The 27,990-nt window shown below is 36.4% G+C and overlaps 1 protein-coding gene across 1 annotated transcript in view; it reads right to left on the bottom strand.

Annotated features, from left to right (window-relative positions):
* Positions 1 to 668: 668 nt before the first annotated feature.
* LOC116629036 (thyroid adenoma-associated protein homolog) overlaps positions 669 to 27,990 on the bottom strand; it is a gene marked incomplete at both ends in the record, with an annotated part of 69,248 nt that continues 41,926 nt past the window's right edge. Inside the window, 4 exons of the mRNA XM_032399323.1 lie at positions 669 to 791; positions 6,096 to 6,209; positions 8,875 to 9,007; positions 27,353 to 27,462. Of these exons, the coding sequence (XP_032255214.1) occupies positions 669 to 791; positions 6,096 to 6,209; positions 8,875 to 9,007; positions 27,353 to 27,462 (480 nt within the window). The remainder of the gene's footprint in view (positions 792 to 6,095; positions 6,210 to 8,874; positions 9,008 to 27,352; positions 27,463 to 27,990) is intronic.

Raw genomic sequence — 27,990 nt, 5'->3', positions numbered from 1 at the left:
AACAGATACAGAGCTCATGTTTAGAATGATGAAAAAGCTCTGAAAACGGATAGCGGGGATGACCGCACAACACTGCAAATGTACTTCATGCCCTTGAACTATACATTTTCAAATCGTTAAAATGGTAAATTTTAAAAAAGAAATAAATGACAGTTTAAACAAAAATAGTAACAATGTAGTATGGGTTTATAATGCACATAAAAGTAAAATGTGTAATAAAAGCACAAAGATTGGGGCGCTTGGGTGGCTCAGTCGTTAAACATCTGCCTTCGGCTGGGTTCTTGGGATCAAGTCCCAGACTCCCTGCTCAGTGGGGAGTCTGCTTCTCCCTCTACCCCTCCCGCCTGCTTGTGATCTCCCTCTCTCTCTCAGATAAGTAAATAAAATCTTTAAAAAAAAAAAAAAAAGCACAAAAATTGGGAGGAGAGAAATGGAAGTATATATGTTAGGTTCTTATAAAGTCTTATACTTCAACTGAAGAGATACAATACCACTTGAGGGTTGACTGTGATGCTAAAGATATATGCTAAAACCTCTAAAGCAATCACTTAAATAAGAAAACAAAGAGGTATGGCTAAAAAGCCAACAAAAAAAGATAAAAAGTAGTTTATTAAAACCTACTCAGATGTATAATTAAGTCAATGAATAAAAATGGCAAAAGCACTTACTGCCCAGACTGGTGATGTAAAGCCTAGAATTGCAGCTTTAGCTCCGTCAGCAACATACGGAATAATATTTTCTCCCAGACGTGTATCTCTGAACAAGGCTCTAAGGATATTTAAAGCATGAACCTAGAATAAAAATCTGAAAATTAGTTGTGGGTTGAATACCACGGTAATTCTAAATTTGTACAGATCTTGTAGTTAATCACAAAATAAAAAAAAAAAATTACTGAATTACAATAGACAATCCACAAATGAAAGAGCAGATTTTAATAAAATAACTATTATCTGATAAATCAATTTAATTTAAAGTAAGATTTGAACAATGCAATAAAAAAAGCTTGATCCAATGGACATAAGCAGAATCCTGCACCTAACAAGTAGAGACAACGTGTTCTTTTCGAGTACACGTGAAACATTTATTTTTAAAAATGACTTCAAACCTAGCCACAAATAAAATCTCAACAAATACCGAATAATTAAAATCTTACAGACTATGCTCTGATTACAGTGGAATTAAGTTAGAAACTGATTTCTTTAAATATGTTTAAAACTGATACTTTTTAAAAACACTGGTCAAAGAAAAATATTTTTAATATTTAGAGCTGAATAACAACCAAGATGCTACACACCAACATTTGTGAGATGCACTATAAGTAGAACTTAAAAGAAATGCATGCCTTACATGCTTCTATTTAAAAAAAGACTAAAAAGATATGCTAAGTGTCCAATTAAGACAACAGAGAAAGAACAATAAATTCAAAACAGAGAAAGAAAATTTAAAAGAGCAGAAAATTTGAAAAAAGCAATGACATAAACAAGACCATTAACAAAACCCAGGGTTGATACTTTGAAGTAGAAACAAACCTCTGACTAACCAAGAAAAGAGAGAAGAAAATAAGCAGTATCATGAGTATGACATTACTACAGATACATCAGAAAATAAAGCAAAAATACTACTATGAACAACACTACTCTAATCAATTTGAAAAATTAAGTAAAAATGAACAATTTCCCAGGAAATAGAATTTATCAAAACAAATTCAAAGAGAAATTAAAAAGCTAGATAGATGTTAGCATTACATAAAGGAAATCAATAGATAAAAATCCTACCCAGAGACCAAAAACAAAACAAAAAAAAACAAGCCCAACCTAATAACTACAACAATTACCAAAAAAATAGACGCACATGATTTTATGTATGAATGCTACCAAATATTCAAAGAATAGATAATCCCAATTTACATAAACTATTTAGAGAACAAAAGACTTCCAAATTTATTTTATCAGTTTAGCATAGCCTGGCTATAAATATAAGGTAAGGACAACTACTTTGGGAAAACGGTAAAATCTACTAAAGCCTAATATACAACATACCCAATAACCACTCCTAGGTATTTACTGAAAAGAAATGTACATATATGTTCACCATTAGGCATGTACCAGAATGTTTGTAAAAGTACTATTCTTAATAACCCAAATTAAAAAACTACCCTAATGTTCATCAACAGAAGAATGAAAAAGTTATGTAATATTATATAGCAATGAAAATAAATAAATCACAATTTGGATGGATACCATAAACATAACATTGGTCAAAATAAACCATATCAAAAGAGTATATAATGTATGGTTTCATTTATTTAAAATTTTTTAAAAAACAGGTAAAACTAAAACTAAGGTGTTAAAGTTAGGCTAGTGGTTACCCTTAGGGAAAAGGTACTGATGAGAAGGAAGCATGAGGAGGCTTTCAGGTACTAAAATGTTCTTTCTCTTGCTACACACAAGTGTGTTCACCTCGTGAAACTTTACTGTGGTGCACACATGATTTATATATGTCTTTGTAGTGTTACAATTCAATAAAAATTTTACATAAAAAATAAGGACAAGGTACAGCATGAAAAAGGAAAACCACAGGCCAATCTCACTTATGAATCCAGGAAAAATATGTAAAAAATGTTTTTAAAAAACTTTTCAGTGAATCTAGCAATGTGTAAAAAAAATTTCAACATGTCAAAGTTGTGGCTTTGGTCTGTATGCAAAGATGGTACTGTATGAAAAATCAATATAGTCATATTTGCAAATTCTAAAAAGAAACATCTCAAAAGACACTTGAAAGCATTCAATAAAATTTGATTTCCTCAATGAGATATAAGATAGATTCAAACCTACAGCAAATATCAGAAACAACACAAGGCCACCTGCTATCTCCATTTCTATACAAACCATACTACAAGTTCCAGCCAGCAGAATAAGAAAAATGTTCTATGAATAAGAATTAGAAAGGTAAAACATATTTAGCATTATTCACTGAGGATATGATTATCCATAAAGAAAATCCAAAAGAATTCACATGTAAGTCATTACTTGTAGTATAGCAATTGTTGACATGACTTCTTTTTTTATATTGAATCTTCCAGTCCATGAGCATGGCTTTTTTCTCCATTTATTCAGATCTTCTTGTATGTCTTTCATTATTTTTAAAAATAATTTTCTATAAAAGTCCTATAGATCTTTTGTGAAATTTAATTCTACATATTTTATAGTTTTTCTAGCTATTGTAAATGGTATTTTAAAGATTATACTGTATGTTGCTGGTGTGTATAAATGCAATTAATTTTTTTGGTTATTGTTGTGCTTATATTCAGCGCAAAGTCATTTTTCCCAAACAAATCAATAAATTTAAATTCCAACCAAAATTCAAAAAGGAGTTTTGTTGAACTTAACAAGCTGATTCTGTAACTTACATGGAAATGCAATGAATAAATATAGCCAAGATAATTCCAAAGGAAAAAAAGGGAGATTCACCCTACCAGATACCAAAACTTATTAAAAAGATAGTAATTAAAACAGTGACTTTGGCTCAGGGATAGACTAACAGACCAATAAAATAGAGCACACAAACAGATACGCATATCAAAAAAAACAGTACATGAAAGATAGAAGGGTGTTATAAATCAAGGGGAAAGGATATCCTATATCAAAAATGCTTGTATATTCATTATCCAAATGGAAAATAATATTTTTGTCTTATTTTACACACAAATTACAGGTGGTGTAAAGACAGAAATGTAAGAAGTAAAACTCTAAAACTTTGAAAAGAAAATATAAAATATCGTTCTGACCTTGGGGTATTTTAAACAAGATCCAAATGCACAAACCATAAAAAAAAAGCTGACATACTCCACTTGATTAAAATTTAAAACTTCCATGCAAAACCAAAGTGAAAGGAGAAACTATAGATTGGGAGAAGGTATGTGTAACTCAAATAACCAAAAAGGAATATTGTTATCAGGAAAATCATTTTTTTAAAGATTTTTAAAATTTATTTATTTGAGAGACAGAGCAGGAGCAGGGGGTGGGGGTGCAGAGGGAGATGGAGAAGCAGATGCCCCCCTGAGCAGTGAGCCCAATGCAGGGCTTGATCTTAGGACCCTGAAATCATGACCTGAGCCGAAGGCAGATGCTTAACCGACTGCGCCACCCAGGTGCCCCAGGAAAATCATTTTAAAACAGCCAAAACCCTAACTCCCACAAGACAAAGACAACCAAGTTAAAGGCAGCTAAAAAGTCTTTAAATGGGCAATTCACAGAAGTAATCCAGAAGACTAAAAATGAAACATGAAAAAATGTTAAAGCTAGCCAGGTATCAGAGAAATGTGAAATAAAACTGGGAAGTGCCATTTCACATGAAGCAGAAAGGCAGAAACCATGTACAATGAAACACCATTCAGAAATTACAATGAACTTGGGGCACCTGGGTGGCTCAGTCAAATGTCTGACTTTTGGTTTTGGCTCAGGTCATGATCTGTGGTCATGGGATCGAGCCCTGCAACAGGCTCCATGCTCAGCACAGAGTCGGCCTCAGATTCTCTCTCCCTTTCCCTCTCCCTCCCCCATGTCCCTCTCCCTGCTCACACTCTCTAAAATAAATAAATTAATAAATACATAAACAGATAAATAAATAAATCTTACAAAAAAACTTAACCTCACTCACCTTGAAAATAATGTTTATTGTAAACACCCAAACTATAAAAAGATGTATGGATAATACCATTTATGTTTTAAAAAAAAAGTCATAAAAGAATGAAAAACGTGCACAGAAAAACTTGGATTAGTGATTATAGCTGAGGGGGAAAAAAGGGGCACAGGATGCCAAGGAGCCCACAGTGCATATAATTCTATCAGCAATGTTTTACTTCTTCAGGTTGGAATTGGTTTCATAGATGCTCATCGTTCACTGTACATTTTTATATGCTGAAATGTTTCACAGATACCTAATAAAAATAATAAGAAATATACCACAAAAGGGGAGAAGGAAAACAAATTATCAACTAATGCCTAGAAGACTGGTCAGAGACAAAATTTTAAGTTTTACCAATTTAATAAAAATTATCACTAAAATGCCATGAATGATCTTGAAGCAGAGTAGGACAATAATTATCCAACACCCTAAAATCAAACTCCATTATTTTTAGATGTTCTCATAAAAAATAGCACTTTAAGTAAGAGTCTAGGAAAATGAAACCAAATTATATTTTTCACATTTTGCTGGAATAAAATCTAAAACCGATCATTTCTGAAAGGTGATTAGTGACACTTTAAAAGTTTGAGATAAATAAGGAAACTTCACATATTATAGTCACAAGCCAGAAAGTGCCATATGCTAATAAACCCCATCTTTTTCCACTAGTCACACTCTGGCCCATGGGCTCCCCTTTGACACCTCCCACAGACTCTGAAATAAAATCATGTACGTTTGTATGGTACTTGATTGACGCATCAGCTCTTCTGTTCCCTGACCTAGCCTGGGAGTCCTACAGTTGGGCAGGAAAGTCTTTCTATAAAGCATTTACTGAGAAAGCCTAGACAAGATGTTCTTGAAGGTATTTGCTATTATGGAGTGGAGTGGAGCTACGAGGATTACTTATCCCAACTTCTCACTCATACACACACACACACGCACACACACACACACATACACTCACGCACTTAACCCAGGTGCAGCAGTGACTAAAAGAGACTAAATATTAGCTAAAATTAAAAAATGAATATACCAAAAGTTAGACACTTCATTTTAGGGAAAGATCAGCTACTGAATTACAAAATGTGTATCAACTCAAAGAAGCACATGTGAAATTTTAAAGTGATTGCACATTCATTTAAAAAATTTTAGATTCAAGAGCAGTATTATAAAACATCTAAATTGGATGTTTTCACAAGAGTTTAAAAATAGTTCATTTTGGTTAATATATATCAACTAAAGCAATGTTTTATTTTACGGACAGGAAAGGCCAACAAAACAAAACAAACAAAATATCCAGATCAAGCTTCAAATACCTGCCCTATTTTCAAGAATTCCGTATCTTTTTGGTACAGCAAAGATTTAAAATCACTGCCTTCCTAGCAGGCTTTGTATATTTCCATTATTACCTTGGAGACTGTGCTCTGTGAGTCATCTGTAGGCCCAGCCAATGTGATTAACTCTTTCATTGTTATTTTCAACAAATCCATTTTGCCTTTCTTAGGTTCAGATGCCAATAGCGCCTACAGAAAAACAAGGCAAAAATCAATGGGGCTCTGATTTTACCTATACCTATTTGCTACTTCCCAGAATCAATCCCAAAATGCAAAATCCCCCTATAAAAACATGTGGTATCAAGTAAGTTAATTAAGCCATGTGGCCCTGGGCAAGTAGCTTAACCTCACCATCCCTGGGATTCTTCATCTGAAAAATTTGGTGATGGTGATATCATGGAACCTCTAGTCATTTCCAGGTTTGCTTGTTAACTATAGAATTCTAAGAGGTTGAGAGATGGCTCTTGTTGATAACTCTTTTAGGACCATAACTAGGTGGCAGGTCTCAGATACAATAAGCAAGTCAGTTTTTATAACAAATTTACCAACAAGAAAATTCTCTCTACTTAAAAAACAAAAAACCTGTGGATTAAATTTCTAGCAAGGATTTGGAAACTCCCTAGAGATTGATCAGTTATTTAATTCTTTACTAAAGAGTCTCTACCTGGAGGACTATCAAATTGTAGCACTGGAAACTCCACGGAGCAAAAGAAAATACTACAAACTCCAGCCTATATTTGGGTTTTCAAGAGCTGCTCATTTACTTGGTGTCTAATATTTTGCTAATACACAGTAAACATAAAAATAGGATATCAAACTACCTGAGGCAATAAAAAGGAATGAAGTACTGATATGTGCTACAACATGGATGGATTTTGAAACATGCTAAGTGAAAGAAGCCAGACACGAAGGCTGCACATTATATGATTCCATTTATATGAAATGTCCAGAATAGGCAAATCTATAGAAACAGAAAATAGATTAGTGGTTGTGTAGAACTAGGAGTAGCAGGGATTATTTCATTTGTACATAGCTACTAGCTCCCAAGAATGCAAGTTTCAAGCTACTCAGTTCTTCGGAAGCTTTTATAATCCATAAAAGAGGAACACCCAAAATAGGTAAGTTTAAAAGAAAAATTTACCATAGTGTATTTATGCTCAAAAAACATATATACTATTTTTCTAATGACCACTCAAAAAAATTTCATATCTGTCTGCACAAAAGGTAAGTTCATAAACTACTAAGTAGGGCAGTTTTTCTCCATAGTTAACACTAAGGAAAGGATTCCATGAGAACATAACTTATTGGTAAGTTATGCTATGAGGAATGGGATATCTCTGAGCAGATTTTTCTAATAATTTAGATTTTACTCAACTAACATAAATAAGAAAGTTATATGCAATTACTGAAATGTCTCCTTGGAACCATGGCTTTTGTTCCATCAAGAGCTGTGGGCATAGTTATGACACTCTTCCCAAGGATGGGCTAAGAAAGTGCATGTCCTCATTGTTCTGTCACTATGACCAATATTTAGTAATGGATGGGAACCAGAGGTGCAATAAGCACACGGCACAAACCTGCAACTAGACCTTGCTATCATGTTAACATTTGTCCTCAGACAGACGAATGAGGCAAAAACATGCTAGGTCAGAATGAATTACAGGCAGGAGATGAACCAAACTGATGTGGAATGGGTTGGATCAGAGAGTTCATTTCTGAAGGTCACCAAAATCCATCCAGCAGAACTACCTCCATGATCTCTGTATCAAATCAACAACCTCTGCAAGTGGTGCCCACTGTCATCACACAATGATGACATTGGAAATTTGGGGAAGGAATAAGAAAGAAGGAAAAAATGCAGGTAGGGGCACTAAAAAAAAGACGTCATTTCACTTATTTTCATTGCTTTTATTAGACCACCCCCATTCCTGGACTATATCTTACTAATATTAAATAAAGACCTTCCAGATTGGGGTCTGATTTAGTATTGTGAGGACTCTGGTTTTTATTCATTGCATTCATGAGGGTGACCGCCTCTTAATTTCAACACTGTGGAAATAAAATATTTTCCTATCAACTAGCAATATCTGGATGTGCTGATATGTGGTGATCTTCAAGGTATAATGTTAAGTGAAAAAAAGCAAGGGAAAAACAGTATGTATAATATGCTTTCTTCTGTATTAAAAAAACACATACCCATTCAGTCAGGCTGTCTGAGCTTCAAGTCTTAGCTCTGCTCACACAATCTCTGGGGCTTTTGGCAAGTTACTTGACTTTCCTAAGCCTCAGTTTCTACATCTACAATATATGGATGATCACAGGACGCATCTCATAGGGCTTGAGGATGGATTAAATAAGATAATATATGTGAAATAACTACTTACAAATGTTAGCTACTACTAGAATAGATTAAAATTATTTTGTGCACAGACATTTTATGGAAAGATTCAAAAGAAACTGTTACTACTGGTTGCTTACAGAGAAGAGTCTTAAGGGTCTTGAAGTAACAGGAAGACTATTTTTTCTAATTCAAAAAGAAAAAGGTAACATGTACACTTCCTCGAAGTGAGCAGTGAATGTGCCACAGTGATGTCTGCCTACTTAATACCCAGGCGGAAATCTATACCACCCTCTGTTCACATTACAAGACTGACCTCGTGGAGGGTTTGTTCCAAGAACAGATCTGTCACGGGAACACACCGTCCACACATACAACAAAGCCACAAATGCTACAGTACTTAAAAGACAGAACTGTCCCTTATGCAGTATGCTTACTCACATGTCAAGGGGATTGTCAAAAGACAAATAAAACAAATTATCAAAAGACAAACAGCTATGTCCCACGGATTAGTACCTGTATGTAGAAAGGAATTCCAGCACTGCGCCTTGTAGCACAGAGTTTAGATGAAGGATCACTGCATTTAATTTCCTCTAAAACATTCCATAACCACTGTTCCGGTAGCTTTTGCAGACTCACATTGGGGCACCTAAAAGGCATATATAAAGCAAACATTTGGAATAATCAGGCACCTAAAAGTAAAAGTACAAACTATTGATACACATCAACACTGTTAGAAAAGAATAAATATTCTTATATTTGGAAGGAGGGAAACTAAAAATTGTCTCCCTTTCTACTTTTCACTTATTTTCCTCTTTATTATGGGTCTTAAGATTTGAAGCTATTAAAGATTCCACTTCTTACAAAAGCATATAAAGCATGTGTCTTGTCTACAAAATAAACTTTGATACCATGGTTTACACCCACAGTCAAAATGTTCTGATCTTCCGATGTTAATGAAACTCTTACAGATAATCTATACTGCAAAACTCAAGACTTCCAAAAAGAGAATATAACTTTAATATAATTTATGTTCTACATTTATAAAGATTATTTATATTCAGAGAAAACACATATTAAGGTATATTTTTTAAGATACATTTTAATAATAATTTTCATGTCTTTCAAAATGTGGCCCACCACAAAATTTTCAACCAGATCCTATGGAGAATTAATAAAGCAAGTTGGCATAAATATTTTGAGGTTATGTGGACACTGCTGTTAGTGAGATTCTGCTCTATTATACTGTTATTCTAGAGTGCTTAAGAACATTTTATTTAAAAAAAATTTTTTTAAAGATCTTATTTATTTATTTCAGAGACAGAGAGAGAAAGAGCACACAAGCAGGGGGAGAGGCAGAGGGAGAAGCAGATTCCCCACTGAGCAGGGAGCCCGATGCAAGGCTTGATCCCAGGACCCTGAGATTATGACCTGAGCTGAAGTCAGATGCTTAACTGACTTGAGCCACCCAGGTGCCCCCCCAATTTTTTAACTTTATGCCTTATCCGATCATATAACATTATCTTAAGAAATAGTATATTCAGTGGTAGACAGACAATTATTTTAGGAGGATTGTAATTGGATTTAAAAATACATGAAAATAAAGGGATGAAGTCCAAAGAAAAAAATTTTTTTACATTGAGGAAGATATTCTGTAGAAAGATAACTGATTTTTTCCCCAAAGATTTTATTTATTTATTTGAGAGAGAGAGATAGCGAGAGAGAGCAGGAGCGGGGGGGGAGAGGAAGAAGCAGGACCCCAGGATCATGACCTGAGCTGAAGGAAGATGCTTAACCGACTGAGCCACCCAGGTTCCCCAAAATAACTGATTTCTAATTTGCAGTGAGAATTAGACCTCTTAGAAACACATGTGGGATTTTTTTTCTTTATTCTAGTTTGATATCAGATAGACAACTTCAGTTTCTAATTAAATATTCCAAACAGCAACAAACAATTAGTTGTTTATGTCTTGCATAAAACAAAATATATGTAAATAATACTACTCTAAAGCAGAAGTTTTTAAAAGTCTGACATGGGCCTAAAAATGTACTACAGATTATAGGACATCAAGGAATTATTTATAGGATGTGTCAGGGGCATTATGAACACGGAACCAATGTCCATATTGTTTAGAGATGCACACTGAAGTGTAGAGGAGTGAAAATTACCACTCAGGAATGTACTTTATAACACTTCAGTAAGCCATAATGAAAAGTACAGATGAAGCAAGAGTGGCAAAACTCTGATAAATGTTGGATCTGAGTGATGGGTAAAGGTGGTTCGTTTCATTATTCTCTCTACTTTTATATACATATATGTTTTAAATTTTTATATGCTTTATATGTCAATATATTATATATGTTTAAAATTTACATTTGAAACTCCTCATAATAAAAATAATCCATTCATGTAATGTTTGACATTTTCATAATAAAAGCAATCCTCCCGTACTTTTATAAGAACTGAAGTTACTTCCCATCACTGGATTTATATCTTTTAAAAATTAAGATGGGGCGCCTGGATGGCTCAGTCGTTGAGCACCTGCCTTTGGCTGGGTCGTGATCTCAAGGTCCTGGGATCAAGCCCCGCATCAGGCTCCCTGCTCAGCGGGAAGCCTGCTTCTCCCTCTCACACTCCCCCTGCTTGTGTTCCCTCTCTCGCTGTGTCTCTCTCTGTCAAATAAATAAATAAAATCTTAAAAAAAAAAAATTAAGATAAATGCCTTGAATTTCATGGAATCATTTTCTAGTTTATTATTAACATTGCCAGCTTGGTATAATCCTCCCACAGTTACCCAATCAAAAGCTGAAATCCAAATTTCCCAGAGCTGTTAAGTGCTGATGATTACAGTTACAGATTATGGTCTTCCTTTGCTCATTCTTCACAGTCTTTTAAGTATGTCTGGGTTAATGTACTCCACAGTGGGTGAGCAGGGAAAAGAAAAAAAAAGAAAATCAAAGCAAAAGTCATCTTTTGTGATCTAATCATCCAAAAAAACTGGAGTCACAGAGGTGAATAAAGTAAAAACTACTTGATCTAAGATTACATGTAGATTTCATTTACCTACTCTCCTCCAAAGGGAGAGGGACCAAAGGACCATTGGCAATGTAAGACTGGCTTATAGAAAATGCTGGTCTAAGGTCAAGTCTCCTGTAGGGATTCACTGTATAGAAAAACTAAGGAGGAAAAGGAACTGTAAGAGATAAGAGGTATTTTCCTATTTCCTTATTTTCCTTTCAAGTGCACTGAAACATGAGTACAATAAATACTAGCTCAGTAATGCTCCTCAACACTGTCTGTGAGCCTCTCCTGAGCCTCCCTGACCTGGCACACAGAAGTTCTAGCAAAACCAACCACTCTGAAAAGGGCAGGCAGGTCTGAGACAAGAGCAGGCCACCTCACCATGCATCATCCTTCCTTGCCTGAACTTACAAGGGCTCGTGACTGTTAACAAATCTTGATCTAATTCCTTTTCCATCTTAATCAAATATTCCAGCTTGATTCTAACCTTAAAATTTTTTCCACATTTCTACAGACTCTGTTATAGTAAGGTTGTGCACTTCGCTGGTTCCCATTCTAACACACGCGCCACACACACATACACGCACGTGCATACACACTCCCTCCATATTCCCAACTAAGCATTTCTTTATGATCTCCGCACTTACCCATTCATAAAAATTAGTAAAACTGCCTCCAAATATTATATCTCACAAGGACCTTTCCTTTCTCATAGCCTCTAATGTACTTCAAGGAACTACTAGGCACAAGGTGTACAGGGGGTCAGTATGGTGCCATGGACAGGGTGGATTCTGGACTGGACTTGGAGGATGTGCAGGCAGAATGGTGGAGGGCCCACATGTGTGGTCTTGAGGGAGCAGGAGATGAGATGACTGAGGAAACAGTTTAAGGCCCCAGAGGCAATTCCCTAATTTAGATTCTTGGCTATTGTAATTATAAATAGTTAACCAGGCCTATTTATTCCCTTAAGTGTTATATACTAAGACTAAATGCTCCTTGTTAATTTGGGGAATTTGAAAACAAAGGTTAGAGAGTACTCAACGAGGAAAAGGCTGGCAAAATGCCCTCGCCAGAACCCTCTCTGGCCCACTGCCAAGGATCTGGCCCACTCGCCAGAACCCTCTCTGGCCCACTGCCAAGGAGCTCTGGGAAACCGTCAAGGCACCAGCTCCTCCCATCTAGTCCACACGGTCCTCTGCTCTGGAATTCCCTAGGATCATGAGGGCTTTTCTGCAGAACCCTTCAGTTGTCTGGTTTTCTTTGTTTGTTTTTTAAAGATTTTATTTATTTATTTGACAGAGAGAGACACAGCGAGAGAGGGAACACAAGCAGGGGGAGTGTGAGAGGGAGAAGCAGGTTTCCCGCTGAGCAGGGAGCCCAGTGTGGGGCTCAATCCCTGGACCCTGGGATCATGACCTGAGCGGAAGGCAGATGCTTATCAACTGAGCCACCCAGGTGCCCCAGTTGTCTAGTTTTCAATTTGGACTTTGCACTGGACCCTATTTCTCTGATTCCCTAGCTTCCTAGTTCTGCATCTCTCCCAGGCCAGTCCTGCCCCCATAGCCACACAAGAAAATTAGTCCAATAATAGAATTCCTACCCTTCTTACTAAAATGAAACATGCTATATTTTAAACAAAATAAACTTACAAGTTTTGTTTAAATTATCATACTGAAAATATATTTGCCTGCCACTAAGGAAAGAAAAAGAAACATTCACTGAATGTCTATTATGCATCAGCTACAACACTAGACTTTTCACATCTTATCTTACTTTGCAACAAACAAGTCTGTGAAAAGGTATGATTTTCCCCAACTGATAGGTGGAAGAGTACATGATAGTGGTTAGGAAGATAGACTACAGAGCCAAGTTAATTCGTTTAGAATCCTTGCTCTGTCACCTATTAGTGGTGTGATCCAGGACAAGTTATGAAACCTCTCCATTTCTCACTTTCCTCTTCTATAAAATCAAAGTTTTGGGGAGGATTAAATGAGTTTATCCTGATGAAGTGTTTAATACGTTCTTATCAGGTTGTTTTCTAAAATTATTATCTATTACTGGGGTGCCTGGCTGGCTCAGTCAGCGGAGCATGCGACTCTTGATCTTGGGGTTGTAAGTTTGAGCCCCACTTTGGATATAGAGATTACTTAAAGAAATAAAATCTTAAAAAATATAAAATAATTATCTATTATTATGAGAAAAGCAAGCTTTAAAGAGTTTCAACAGAACTGATAAAAATGGAACAGTTGGTTTACATTTTGACAAGCCATGCCCCAACACACATTAATAATAACCAAACTATGTAAATAGAACCCCAAAGCCAACTGAGCTCAAAAACAAGATAATTATCTGGGTAAAACAGAATAGAAATGCAAAGTAGCAAGAATGCTGATACCAGGTATCTGCTGGGTTACAGCACTAGAAGCAGCAATGATGTCCAGGAAGTTAGTTCCTGAAGGGTAACTTACCTCACTCCCAGGAAATGGGAAATTTCAGGGGCTTCCTCTCCCATGAAAGGAAGCTGGAAAAGGGCTACTCCCAGAGGCTGCAGCAGTAGGAAAAGTCATGGGCCCAGGGAAACCGCAAACCAGGCTGACTACTAGCTTGGTGACCAGATCTGTAATATTCCCAGTTTTACTTTGGGTGGGAGACCCAAAATGCCCACTATCTAATCTAGTTTCTCTGATAGAGGGGAATGAGCCAAAGGAGAATAAATAGAAACCAAAAAGACTCCTAATCATATACTCAGCAAATCAAAATTCAAAACACAGAGATGTTTTATATTAAGAAAAACTATCTTAAAAAGCAATAATTCGAACATAAAGTCACTCCATATGAAACTTAATTTTATGGAGCAGTCTGACAAAGACCTTAAAATAACGGTTTACAATACTCAAGAGATAAGGAATAACTTCTATTCAAAAAGAGGACGAAATTATGAAAAACAGGGTTGGGGGGGGCCTGGGTGGCTTAGTTGGTTAAGCATCTGACTCTTGATTTCAGCTCAGGTAATGATCTCAGGGTCGTGAGATGGAGCCCGGAGTCAGGCTCAGTGCAGAGTCTGCTTGAGATTCTCTCTCCCTCTCCCTCTGCCCCTCCCCCAGCTCACATTTGCACATGCACGCTCTATCTCTCTAAATAAATAAAATCTCTAAAAAAAAAAAAGAAAAGAAAGATATTGGAAACAGTGGAAATAAAAATCTACTTTCAAAATTAAAAAAAAGTAACAGATAAGATAAATTCTAGGGAATTAGCATCTCAGATAACAGCTTTCTGGGAAACATACCCAAAATACAGAGAAAGAAGACAAAAATACAAAATATATATGTGCACACATGTATATGTGTGTGTATGTGTGTACATACATACATACAATAACTTGAGAGAAACCAATATAATCTAAGAGGGGTTACAGAAAGCAGGAATAAAATGTCTAGGAGAAAAATCTCAAAGAAATATCTAGAAAATTTTCAGAATTGAACAGAGTCACAAGGCCTCAGATTCAAAGTATATTCCAAGTATCCACTCCAAGTAAATAAATCCATACCTAGACATATCACAATGAAATTGTGATTAAGAGAAAACCTTAGAAGACACAAGAGATGAAAGAAAAAATAGGATACCTTACAAAGTAAACCATTTATAACAAAGATAAGTTTCTCACTGGCAATAATAAAAGACATAGTATCTTCAAAGCACTGAAAGAAAATAACTGTTAACCAGAATTCTATACCCAGTTAAACTACATTAAAAAGTGGAGGTAAGATAAAGACAATTTGAGACAAACAATAAGTCGGCCTCCCAGAGATCCTCACAAAAAGAAATTCTAAAGAACATGCTTTTGCAAAGTTAAGTAGACCCAGACCACAGTCTCAATGTGCTATTAGACACCTCAAACTCAACATACCCCAGACTAAACTGATGGCCTTCCTCTAAAAATCTACTCTGCCCACAGTCTTCCCCCATCGTAGCATACGAAAGATATATCTTAGGCCAAAAATTTTTGAATTATCCTTTCTCTCAAATACCAAATCCAATCAGTCAATATATCCTGTCTGTTCTACCTTCAAATTACATCCAGATTCAGATCACTGTTTACTATCTCCACCACTCTTCGAGCCATCATCATCTCTTTCTTGAATTACAAGAATATTGTAACCTCCTAACTGGTCTGTCCGCTTTTACTATTATAATCTACTTTCAACACAGCAAAGTAATCCTTTTTTTTTTTTTTTTTAAGATTTTATCTATTTATTTGACACAGAGAGAGAGAGCACAAGCAGGTGGAGCAGCAGAGAGAGAAGGAGAAGCAGGCTCCCCACTGAGCAGGGAGCCCGATGTGGGGCTCAATCCCAGGATCAAGACCTGAGCCAAAGGCAGATGCTTAACTGCTTAACAGACTGAATCACCCAGGTGCCCCAAAGTAATCCTTTTAAAAGGCCAGATCATAATACTCCTCTTTTCACAAACCCTCCAGTGGCTTCCTGTTTTAGTCAGAATAAAAGCCAAAGTCTTTACTACATCTTATAGTATCTAGTCCTCATTACTTCTCTGATCTTATCTTCTACAACTCCTTTCCTTATTCCACTCTGGTCACAAATGGTTTACCTGCTCTTCCTTAAATACCCTAAGTCCATGCCTCTCAAGACTTTGGAACCTGATCTTCTCTCTACCTGGAACAGTCTTCCTCCAGCAATACAACTATTGATTATAGTGTTCACTAGACTTACCAATATGTTCAAATCTTTAATGATAATTTTTTAAAATCAAATTTAAAAAAAGGGAAATTAAATAATTTCCCCAACATTATAAAGTTTGTAACAGAGGGAGAATTAAAATGCAGACTGGCTCCAAAGCCTTTGCTTAATAAAAAGGCATTACTTAAAGGTGTTTGTCCTAGATTCTGTTCCACATTTGGCCCGATCTGCTCATGACAGATATACTATCAACTCTCTATTCTTTGCTTCAGTGCATGTCATTCATTCATTTGGAAAAAAGATCTATTAAGTATCTAGTAGTTTGCTTGGCACTATGCTGTGCCCTAGGAAAGGAAGAATAGAATAAAAATTCCAAATTACACATAATTCAGAAAGCATGTTCCTGTGGCTTGGGAATGTATTACCAGAGTATATTGGTTTTAAGAAATTCACCTTCCTAATCATTTTATTCAGGTTATCCTTCAGATTGATTTCAATCCCTGAACAAATACCATTAGGGTAGGGGTTAGAGTAGCTTTTAAACAAACTGAGTGATACGGATGGAAAGCTAACTGGAGAATTAAAACATCCCACAGAAAAACCACTCAGAGGATAACTATCTACTTGTAACTGACTTGATGTGAATTGTGTCTCACTCATTCTGGAAGTATTCCAATTCCCTTGGCCAACTGGGAACATTAGGAACATTTATGAAAGTTAATAAACTTTCCTACATTAACTGAATGACTCACCACTGGCCTAAAGAAATTATTTCACTGCAAACACAAAGCAACTTATTTCACATTTTATTTTATTTTATTTTACTTTACTTTACTTATTTATTTATTTGACAGAGAGCAAGAAAGCACAAGCAGGGAGAGCGGCAGGCAGAGGGAGAAGAAGAAGCAGGCTTCCTGCTGAGCAGGGAGCCTGATGTGGGGCTCAATCCCAGGACCCCAGAATCATGACCTGACTGAAGGCAGACGCTTAACCACTGAGTCACCCAGGTGCCCTAATTTCACATTTTAAGTGCAAAGTACATTTAAAATCCAATACACAAAACACAATTCCCAGAAAATTATCAAGACTCAATTGCCAGGAAACTATGTGTAACCTCAACTGAGTAAAGGTTAAGCCTTTGACAATATCTTCATTTCCCAAATAATAATTTATTTACCAAGCTGTTATCACTAAGGGCACAATAAGGAAGAAAATCATTTTCTTTTCCCATAAACACAGACTTTCATTTTGCCAGGTATAAGAGCAACTCCAAATGAAAATTCATTCAACTAAATAAGTTACTGGCTTGAGAAAAATGAGTATCAATGAAAATAAAGCTATTTATTCGCTGATTGTTAATAAACTTTGACGCTACCATGTTCCTTATTTCACTTTCCTTATTTTTCATTTGCTAACAATTTAAATAATTCTAAATAATGCAAAAAAAAAAAAAAAAAGAATTTGTTTTGGGGGTCAAAACCAGAATTTGTCCCCAATCCTGATACAAAGCCAATGATGCATGTTTACTCAAACTTAACATCATCAGTCATCGCCATCATCATCTGAGTGAAAACAGCCATGAACAATAATTTCAAAAAATAACACTCTGAGCCTGGCTCTTGAGACTAGGACACTTAGAACCCTAAAACAGTGCATATCACATCAGAGTAAATGACACACAAGCAACCAAAGGGGGAATAATTGGGTCTGGTCTGATATCCAAAACAAAGACTTTGATTCCTTCATACAGATGAAAACAGAGGAACCTGAAAAACATATACCTAGTTACATTAAAACAAAGAACCAAACAAACAAAAGTGAGGGAAAGTAGAAGAAAGATAATCTGATAATTTAAGAATCATCTCTAAACGTCTACCATATTAACGCTGTTATGAGGAATTCCAGTTTTCTCAGTCACCCAAGTTCAAAGTTTTGTAAAGCAAAGCTTTAGCTGCCTACAACATAAAAAACAAGTCAGACTTGACTTTGAACTGGAGTGGGACGGCGGGGCTACACCCCTACCCATGAGGCAGCATACTGTTTTGGTTTAGAAGAGAAAAATTACCCACAATGTAGAAAGAAGGTTTTGCTTTCACAAGCTACATGCTTTAAATATTCCATGCACTAGCCAGAAATCATCCACTGATGATACTGAGCAAATGGATCTAAGATTCCAAGTACCAGTAAGAAAAGAGTCAAGAGTGGGGCGCCTGGGTGGCTCAGTCGGTTAAGCATCTGCCTTCGGCTCAGGTCATGATCCCAGACTCCTGGGATGGAGCCCTGCATTGGGCTCCCTGCTCTGCGGAGAGCCTGCTTCTCCCTCTCCCACTCCCCCTGCTTGTGTTCCCTCTCTCGCTGTCTCTCTCTCTGTCGAATAAATAAATAAAATCTTTAAAAAAAAAAAAGAAAAGAGTCAAGAGGAGAATAAAAAAGAGCGTGGAGAGATATAGTACACTTTCTGGGAACAAAAACTTTATCTCCATTTATTTTACACATTCATGTAGTTGCTCAGATGTCCTATCTAGCTCCTCTGCCCTCTTCTATACAACTCCATAACACACACATATGTACCTTATTTGTTGATGATCTTAAAGCTACCTTCTGGGATCCATACATACTAATTTTTATATCCATTTGGTTGGAGACTCTCAGAAAAAAAAAATATATATATATATCCAGGGAGTAGAAAATCCAGAATCCTTATCCTGGGACTCTCAAAGTCCTACATATTTGGACAATCTCCTTCAGCTTCATCTTACTGCTTGGAAAGCTCTTCCCAGAAAGCTGCTGCTGATTGTCCTTCAAGCCGTGGCTTACTTTAGCATAAAGGAAAGAAAGATTTTTCCTTACCACCAAACTTTATCACGTCAGATTACATATTACTATCTGATAGTTTCTTATTATTCTCTAAATGTCCTTTATAAACATGGAGTTATATAAACTCCATGATGCAGGGACACTTTCTGTCCTATCCACTTCTCTCATCCCAGCACCTTGTAACAGGGCCTGCCACCCAATCAGGAACTCAACAAATACCTGTTGAATAAATGAACAACCTATAACTCGGCAACTCTGTTAAGAGTGCCATTCTAAAAAACCAGCTTGACAAAGAGGGGTATAGTAACTGGAGAAGAAAGTACGAACAAAAGTGCTTTCCAACGACAACAGGTGCCACCGCATTAGAGCCAGCAGGCGGCATTGATTTTTCTTCCCGTCACCTGGGACAGAAAAGCTCAGTACGTGGAACGTTTTCTTGGTCCTTTCATTTCTGCCTTGAAAATTATCTAGTTTACTTCTCTAATCCCAAAGATTAGAATGCTGGGCTCGAAGTTCCTCTAAGAACAAGAACCAAGTCTTAGCAGTATTTTTTCTATGAGGCCTACCCATCACAATTTCTTATATATAACAGGTAATGGATAAGTTTTGTTGGACTGCGAATCTCTGAAGCAGTTTCAAAAAACATTGGATCCTAGTGCCAGTTCCGTTTACTAACTAGTTGTGGGGCTATGGACCAATCACTTGATTTCTTAGTGTTTAAGAATGAAAAAAAAATAATTACAAAATTGCTTTGAAATTCAATGAGACATTATTACCTGGGTTGCTGTTCCAAATAAAGAAAGCAAAGACTCTAAATTATGTAAGTACCCAAAGCTCCTGATAAGAATGTCCCCCAAAACACTGAGCCCATCATGGCCTTGGTCCTTTGTTCAGGTCCTCACATGCCCCTCTTAGTTCTACAGAGTTAAATGTTTCAAATTCAGATCCTAGTAATTTTCCCTAGGTTCACAGCAACTCTCTGGCCTATCATATCATACTCTCAATGGTCAAACAGAGCGTTTCTAACACAGCATCTGGCCCACAGGAGATGTTCAAGAAATCTTTTATTATGTTCAAGAAATCTTTTATTGAATGATTAAACAAGGACAATTAGGGTAGGTGCCAGGAGCTGCACATTAGCTGTGCCTTCAGTTAGACAGATAATTGGAAAAAACAAAACACAACAAACAACGGGTGTAGAAAAGGAGGGCTGGAACTTTAAGGCTTCTCAATGGTGAAGCACTGTGCCTATAAAAACACAATAGCCTAATCTAGAGTTTTGACTAGTCAATGAACCTTCTGTCTACTCCCCAGCAAGGAAAGATTACTTTATAAGGAAGTGATTTCAAAACTCCTGAGTTGCTGGTCCTTATGATAATGAAGGAATTGAGAGGTAAAAATGGAACCATGCAGGGCTCCCAAGAACAATGCAACAACTCTGGTTGTTTGTTTTGGTTCCTCATCACACCATCCAGAGGTCAGCAAGGAAAAGGGAAAGGTTCCTGAGTGAAGCAGTTCTTGGTTCTCTGTGCCAACTCTGTGCAATCACCAACCACGACTGTGGGGAATTCCAATCCTGCTTTTGCTAGCAAGGGCCTTTCCACTAAAAGAGCAGACCTCCTCCTTGTCTGAAGGATTGTTTGTTTTACTTCACTCCCATGTCAACTTAATACAAAATACACAGTGTCTTTAGCCTCTTGAGTATATCATACTAATTATAACTTTCTTACAAGGGATTCAAGGTTCTTCATAAGAAACTCTCACTGAAAGTTATTAATCCACAAAATACTCCTAAGAGATGGTTTATCAGTTCTAAAGGAAGTTTACTAAAAATGATCCAGCTTCCCTCTATCTTTCATGCACCCAATCCCGATTTTCCCAATCAGAAACTAGAAAGCAGCAGTATACAATGAGTAGGACGCTCAGAGCTGAAAGAGACCTGAGAAAGCTGAACCCTCTCACTTCCTCCTAGAGAGGTTAAATGGCTTTCCTCTTGTCAATAAGGCCGGTAGATGACTCAGCTCTAATTCATAAACCTCGGTATCCTTGCCTCTAAACACTGAGGGAGGTGGTGGTTGAGGGTGTGGAGTGGGAGGAATCAGACCATTCTGATTCTCCTGTTCAACAGTGTCAAAAAAAAAAAAAAAAAGGCTGACATGGGTGGGGGATGTTTTTTGGTTTTTGTTTGTCCTATGTTAAATGCTATGGCCTGAACCTCTACTAAAAGTAACAGAAATAAACAGGGCAGACCATCACTGCTGTTTAGGCCTTTGTGTTGTCTTGAACAAATCACTGGAGCAAATTATTGTTCCATAAGCAGATTAGTCCATTTTCTATCCACAAAGCTATCTCACTCATAGTGGGTAAGTATTCTAAGATAAGCAAAAAACCCACAGACTGAAATCAAATTACATATGCCGTATACCGAACTAATTGGTCATTAGACTATTTTGTGTCAGTAAATCAGGTTCCCTGACTACAAAGTGGCTTTCCAATGGCTTCATCCATCCACCTAAGTATGGTAACCCAGAGCCATTTTTTGTTGAGTTCTGATTAGTTTTATTATTATTGTTAATTGAGAAATGTTATCTTCATTTCCTCAAACTCTTTCAGTATGGTTATTTTTCCTAACTTAGAGATTTTCTCAATCTCCAATTATTTCATAAGTTACAGTCTGCACTCCATTCATTCTCTGGTCAAGTATTATGTTTATTATTTCAAGGTTCATGTTTATTATTTCAATTAAACTAAACAGTGACAGATGTGCATGAAGGCTGTGTGCATGTGCATGCACATTTTAAAAAGGTAACATAACCCTGAAGCATGGAGAAATTTTAAGCCTGAAAAATGACTTGCCCAAATGAGATCCAGTGAGAAAGCTACATATCAACAGAAGTCATCTTAACCTCCCTCACCACCATCAAATATTGTTGAGGTTTACTGCCGGCTAAAACATCAGGGGGCTATTTTGAAGCCTAAGCTGCAGGCACAGGCAGTAACAACAATGACCAAATCTAAATTGAATTACCAATAAGAAGGCCACAGGGAAAGGGCAAGATACAGTGGATTAAAAAAAGTGGTTAGAAGGGCAGATTAGATTGTCGGTTCTCTTAATATTTAATATAACCATTCCCTGTGATCAAGGAGAAAAATTAATATTGAAAACTTTGGGACTTTACTAACAGAGCTGAGATAGAGGTTACTCACTGAGAACAAGAGTCCTCTGTTATTACGTCTAAATGACTCAGTATTACTATGAGAACTTTAAAAACAAGTATTTGAAATTCCAGAAAGAAGGTAATACCTGACTCAACTATGAAGTGGGCTTAAAAATAAAAATTCAGGGGCCAAAAACCAAAGACACCAAGATTTAGAATTTAAATATTAAAACATCCTAATTTTCCACAAATCCTTTCAATCTGCTACAGAACTGGGAAATCAAAAGGATTTCCTTTTTATATAAAGAAAAAATATGGCTTCCCAGAGTGGATTATCACTTAGTTATTCTTTATTTAATTATTAATGTTTTAAATAAAATTCATAGGACACTCAGAAATAAAAAGGTGTCTTATTTAGACACATTTGCCAAAGCAGATGTGAATAAAGGTTTAGACAAGATTGTATTTTATTTTATTAACAGTTGAATGACTTTTTCCCCAAATCTCATACATTACATTCTACACTTATTTCTTGCTCAATCACATACTCTTTAGAGACTTGGTCTTTCGTTCTCCAGTGAAGTAGACGAAATTATTTTTTCATTATTATAATTCAATTGTTCATAAGAAGTCTTCTATTGAATTTATATTGTAGTAGCTGTAATTAACTGATGAAATTTTAAATACATATTTAAATTACTTCTGTCTACCATCATTGTTGACGTCCATGAGTTAGCACTAGCATTTTATGACAAAAACTGCTAAATGTCAGCAGTTCATTTTTTTCAGGCCAATAATTGAAAATGACTGTAATTATTGCAATAAATAGTTGTAGGTTAAGCTATATCTCAATAGGCAGAACAATTCAAATATATGCAGAATAAGACAATATTAAGTATTCACGAATCTCCCTTCTACATTTAGAATTGTAGTCAAAAATTTAGTCCCCTTATGGTTAAGATTAATTCATGGTTGTACAAATGAAAGCTACAGTCCCTGGCCTAACACCCTACTTTAAGATTCTGTTCATTTTCACTGAAAGAACAACTTAAAATACTAAGGTTATAAAGGGTAAACAAGCAAATGTAAATTTCATCAGAAACTTGAGTTTAGAGTAATGACTTGCATGCACCTAACCATTCCAATCAAATGCTTAGGCACGTACTTATGTTTTTTGAAGAGAGTATGCATGTTTCATCCAATTCTAAACAGAAAGCACCATATAAGAAAATCATATTTTAGAAAATTAATTCAACATACTATTGTGTATGTGTGCAAGTGTCACTTTCAAAAAATTCCCAGAAAAAAAGAATAGCATCTCCCATTCCTATTTATTCTTAGATGATTGTTTAATAGCGAAGTCAGTTTACATTTGAAGACATTTTGAATAATCTTATTAAAAACCAATACAAACAATGTGGCTCATGTTTAACTCTTCAGTTATTTATCCATTAATCTCTTTAAGTGCTTCCTTCCCTAACACAGCTGTAGTTCAAGAGGTGGCCAGCAGTTGGCCTCCATTTCAGTGGATTTTCATGAAAGCCCAGATTTCTTTCTGCAAACTTTATAAAAAGTTGTATGAAAAATAACTTTTTCATAACTTAAGAGCTTATAACAAGCTTTCCAAAGGATCCAAAAGAAACACATTTTCTTTTAAAAATAAAAACCAAACAAAAGGAAGCCACACACATTGTAAAGATGTTCTCTGAAAACATTCTGTTCCGCAGATCTGAAATGTCTCCAAAGGGACCAAGAACCACTTGGTTTGGAAGCAACAGTTGAGAACTCATAACAGGTTGGTTAAAAGCCAACAGTGACAACCATGAGATTTTTAAAGCAGATTAGGAGTGGCTGAGATACCAGACACTGGGCCTTGCCTAGTCTCCCTGTTTCATTTACTTGAACGCCTTCAACTGTACCGTTCAACCACCCACTACAGCTGTTCAAAAGCCTCTGTCCTTGATCCTCTGTCCTTTTCGCCTTTTATGCTATCCCCTGAAGACTGCAATCTTACTAACTACAATGGTTATGATGACAACTCCTAAACCTACATCTCTGTTTCTGTTATATCTCCCAAACTTAATTCCCTACCTCCAAGTTCTGACTTATATATTTCCACCAGGATATGCCATCATCATCTCACACACAACACATACAAAACAAATTATTCACCTTTATCAAACTTGCAGTTTCCCGGCCTCTGTTAACATTAATCCCATTGTTCTGGTCACCAAGAATTAAACCACAGGAACAATCATGGACTCCCTGGTGCCCTCCATCACTCACATTCACTTGGTTCATGTGGCAGATCGCATTTTTCAAAGATGGCCACCACAGTATCTCCCATCCCACATGTATTTCTACAGCATGACCTTACCACTTCACCATCAAACACATAATGGAGTCTAATTCCTCTCTTCTTGAATCTGGACTAGCCTTATGACTCACTTATAACCAGAAGAATGTGACCGAGGCAATGCTATGAGACTTCGGAGGCTAGGTCAGAAAAGACCATGAGGAAGGAAGGAAGGAAGGAAGGGAAAAGAAAAGACCATGAAGCTCCTGCCTGGTTCTCTCAGAACTCTTTCTGGTGGAAGCCAGCTGCCATACATGAATGTCAACTACCTTAAGACTGCCATGCTAAGAGACAACATGTAGTCCCAACCTGGCCCAATCTTCCAGCTATCCCACTAAGTTGCAATAATATGAATAAAGCCTCCTGGATCCTCTCGACCAGTTCATCTGTCAGCTCAATGCCACCAACTGTACTTAGTAAATACACTGAGAAGAATCACCCAGCTGAGCCTTGCCCTAAATCTCGACACATAAAATCATGAAATATATTATATAAATATATTATGTAAATATAATAAAATCCAGAGCTTCCTTCTAAGCATTCAATACGTTGTAAGTAGAGTTGTTACTCTGTGGGGCTGAATGTTAACTGACATGCCACTTCTTTCCCTCCATTCCCAGGGCCAACATCACAGAGGAAGAAGCTCTCATCACCTTAGATCTAGATCATTATAACTGATTCCAGGCCCTCCTCACTATAATCTGCCATTACAATCTATCTAACCTAATAGTTCCAACCGGAAAACCTCTTTTGCATACCAACACTACAATCAACACCAGTCTCGTTGATGTTTTCCATTTGTAGAAAGTTTTATAATGAAAACTTGATCTATACAACAACAGCCAGAGATCTGGGCAAACATTCTTTTTTTTTTTTTTTTTTTAAAGATTTTATTTATTTATTTGAGAGAGAGAGAATGAGAGAGAGCACATGAGAGTGGGGAGGGTCAGAGGGAGAAGCAGACTCCCTGCCGAGCAGGGAGCCTGATGCGGGACTCGATGCAGGGACTCCAGGATCATGACCTGAGCCGAAGGCAGTCGCTTAACCAACTGAGCCACCCAGGCGCCCTCTGGGCAAACATTCTTTTCCTTACTTTAGGGATGAAGAGATCAGAGTTAAGGAGATTAACTTTTGTATAATCTCACTGCCAACAAATAGAGTGGATATAAACAGAACTAAGAGGCTATGTCAAAGTTCACTGCTATTTCTCTGTTCTACAATGCATCCTATCATCTATCTCAGATCAAAAATGTTCAATGGCTTTCTCCATCCCCACTACAGTAAACCTACTTTCTAAATATCCTTAATTTGGTCTCAATCTATCCAGTTGTTTGGTATTACCTACTAATACCACCACCATCACCACCACCATCACCACTACCACCATCACCACCATCACCACCACCACCATCACCACCACCACTACTACAATATGGATTACTTATTTACTTACCTAACAATATACCATGCTGATTCTAGCCTCTGAACATCTGCTCACAAAGTTTCCTCCGTTCTCCTATCTAGTTAAACCTTGCTCATGCATTAGCATAAATACCACCTCCTCTCCATTAAGTCCTATCAGCCTATCTCTGTTGCTTTCTCTCCCTTATTCCTACAGAATTTGTAAATTTCACCCAAAATTTGACAATTACATTGAATTGTTTATCTTGCTCAAGTGTGTTGGTCTCACCTTCCAGGCTGGTATTCAGCTAATACACATCCATACATACAGCCATGTTGAGCACTTACAGCCAGTGTCTGTTCTGACCAGTCAGTACTCATGACATACCATCTATTAAATATTTTGAATTTCATCCCTGCTTATTTCCTACACTAAACAATAAGCTCTTTAAGAACAGGACCCTTGTCTTATAAAGAAGTACTATAAACTCCAATCCAAACACAGTACTAAGCACACAACTAGTGTTCAATATATATTTGATAACTGATTTGAAGGGAGTAAAGTGTGTTGTGTTATGAGAAAAAAAAATCCCTAAGTCATGTCTACACTGGAAAGAGAGACTTGAAAAGATAATAAAATATTTTCAAGATCAGCATTTTAACGTCAGGAACATTTTATAATGTATCATTTAAAGATATTCTGTGCAGCCCATAACTGCAAAATGTTCTATAAATGTTTTTACCAGGAGTGTGAAAAAAGTGTTTCAAAAATATTCAAGGAGTAGATGTCTTACCAGCCCAAAATAAAATGTTTGCTGAGGCTCCAGACTGGCAGAACTCTGCTTCATTTCAAAAAGTTTCCAGGCAATGGAAATGTTTTCCTGGAAAATACTACCTTTTATTTAGAGAACACTTGCCATGAACACTTAGTCATTAAGTAATTTAAGGTTTCCTCACAAGCTCTTTGGAGGAAATCTATTATATGAATGAATGAAATTATCAGCACCTATAATGTCAAAAAAATACATTTGGCTAAACATATGAAATTTACCTAAGTATTTTTCCAGGTAAAGGGGGAAAATCTTTGATACTTTTTGGTCATTTACTGTTCTTTAAAATTTTTCTATAATATAAAATTATGAAGAAAAACACAAAATCCTTAAGTGTTTCTCTGTAATATACACAAATCCAAAAAACTGGAAGGCTTATTTTATTCCAAATGCCAAGTAATTTTCAAACAGACAAAACGGTCATTTCATTCAATGAAAAGAAATGGTAACTTCAAAGCTATTTTTAGCAAAATCTTTGAGTTTGCTTCAAATCACCTTTCAATGGGAGAACAACTTGGTTTGGACATGTCACTCAATCATCTGCAGTAACTCATACAACGAAACCTAAGAAAACAATGTCTTCCAAGAGTTTGAAGCCAACTAAGTCTTATTCTTTTAAACATCAAAAGACACAAGTAAATTTTACTTCGAGCACATGGTTTGTGCATTTAGTCTTTTAAAAATGTACACAAAAGGATATTTGTTTTGTTTACCTGTTTAGTATTTCAGTAAGTTTCACAAAGCCAGTGTAAGCCAGTTCAAACGCTCCTCTGTGCCTGGACTGTAAGAGGTGTTGTTTAAAGTAATCTCCTATTTCTTTTACCTTTAAAACAAAATAAAAAATAAATGTGTGATTTATGCTTACCTACAGTTACAGATACATTTATGTCAGTAATACCATTGAGAACTCAGAACTAGATCTTTATCCATTTAGCACTGACTTTGTGACAGGTAGTACTTTAAGTGTTTTTGTAATATCACATTTAATCCTCACGGTAAATTCCATGAAATAAGTTCTATTATCATCTCTACTTTTCAATAGGGACGAGGCCCAGAAAGGCCAAGTAACTTATTCAAGGTCACACAGCAAGTTAGTAGCAGAGCCAGGACATAAACGCAGGCAGTGTGGCTCCAGTCATCATCTGTAACTGCTAGACTAGAACTGCCTCCCTACACCAGCTTCACAAACCTCGCTGTGTTCTCTGTTAGCTTGTACCACTCAACACCAACAGCAAGTCACACAAAGTGACAAGCCTTACATGCCTAAGCCTGGGTGAAATAATTAGCTTTTTCGGTTCAAAAATCTTTTTTCTACTGTGGTTAAAATATACATAAAATAAATTTAACATTT

Source organism: Phoca vitulina, unplaced genomic scaffold, assembly GCF_004348235.1.
Source record: "Phoca vitulina isolate PV1807 unplaced genomic scaffold, GSC_HSeal_1.0 scaffold205, whole genome shotgun sequence".
NCBI classification, from domain to species: Eukaryota; Metazoa; Chordata; class Mammalia; order Carnivora; family Phocidae; genus Phoca; species Phoca vitulina.
Note: the sequence above shows the minus strand (reverse complement) of the source record. Positions and strands in the feature narration are given on the sequence as shown.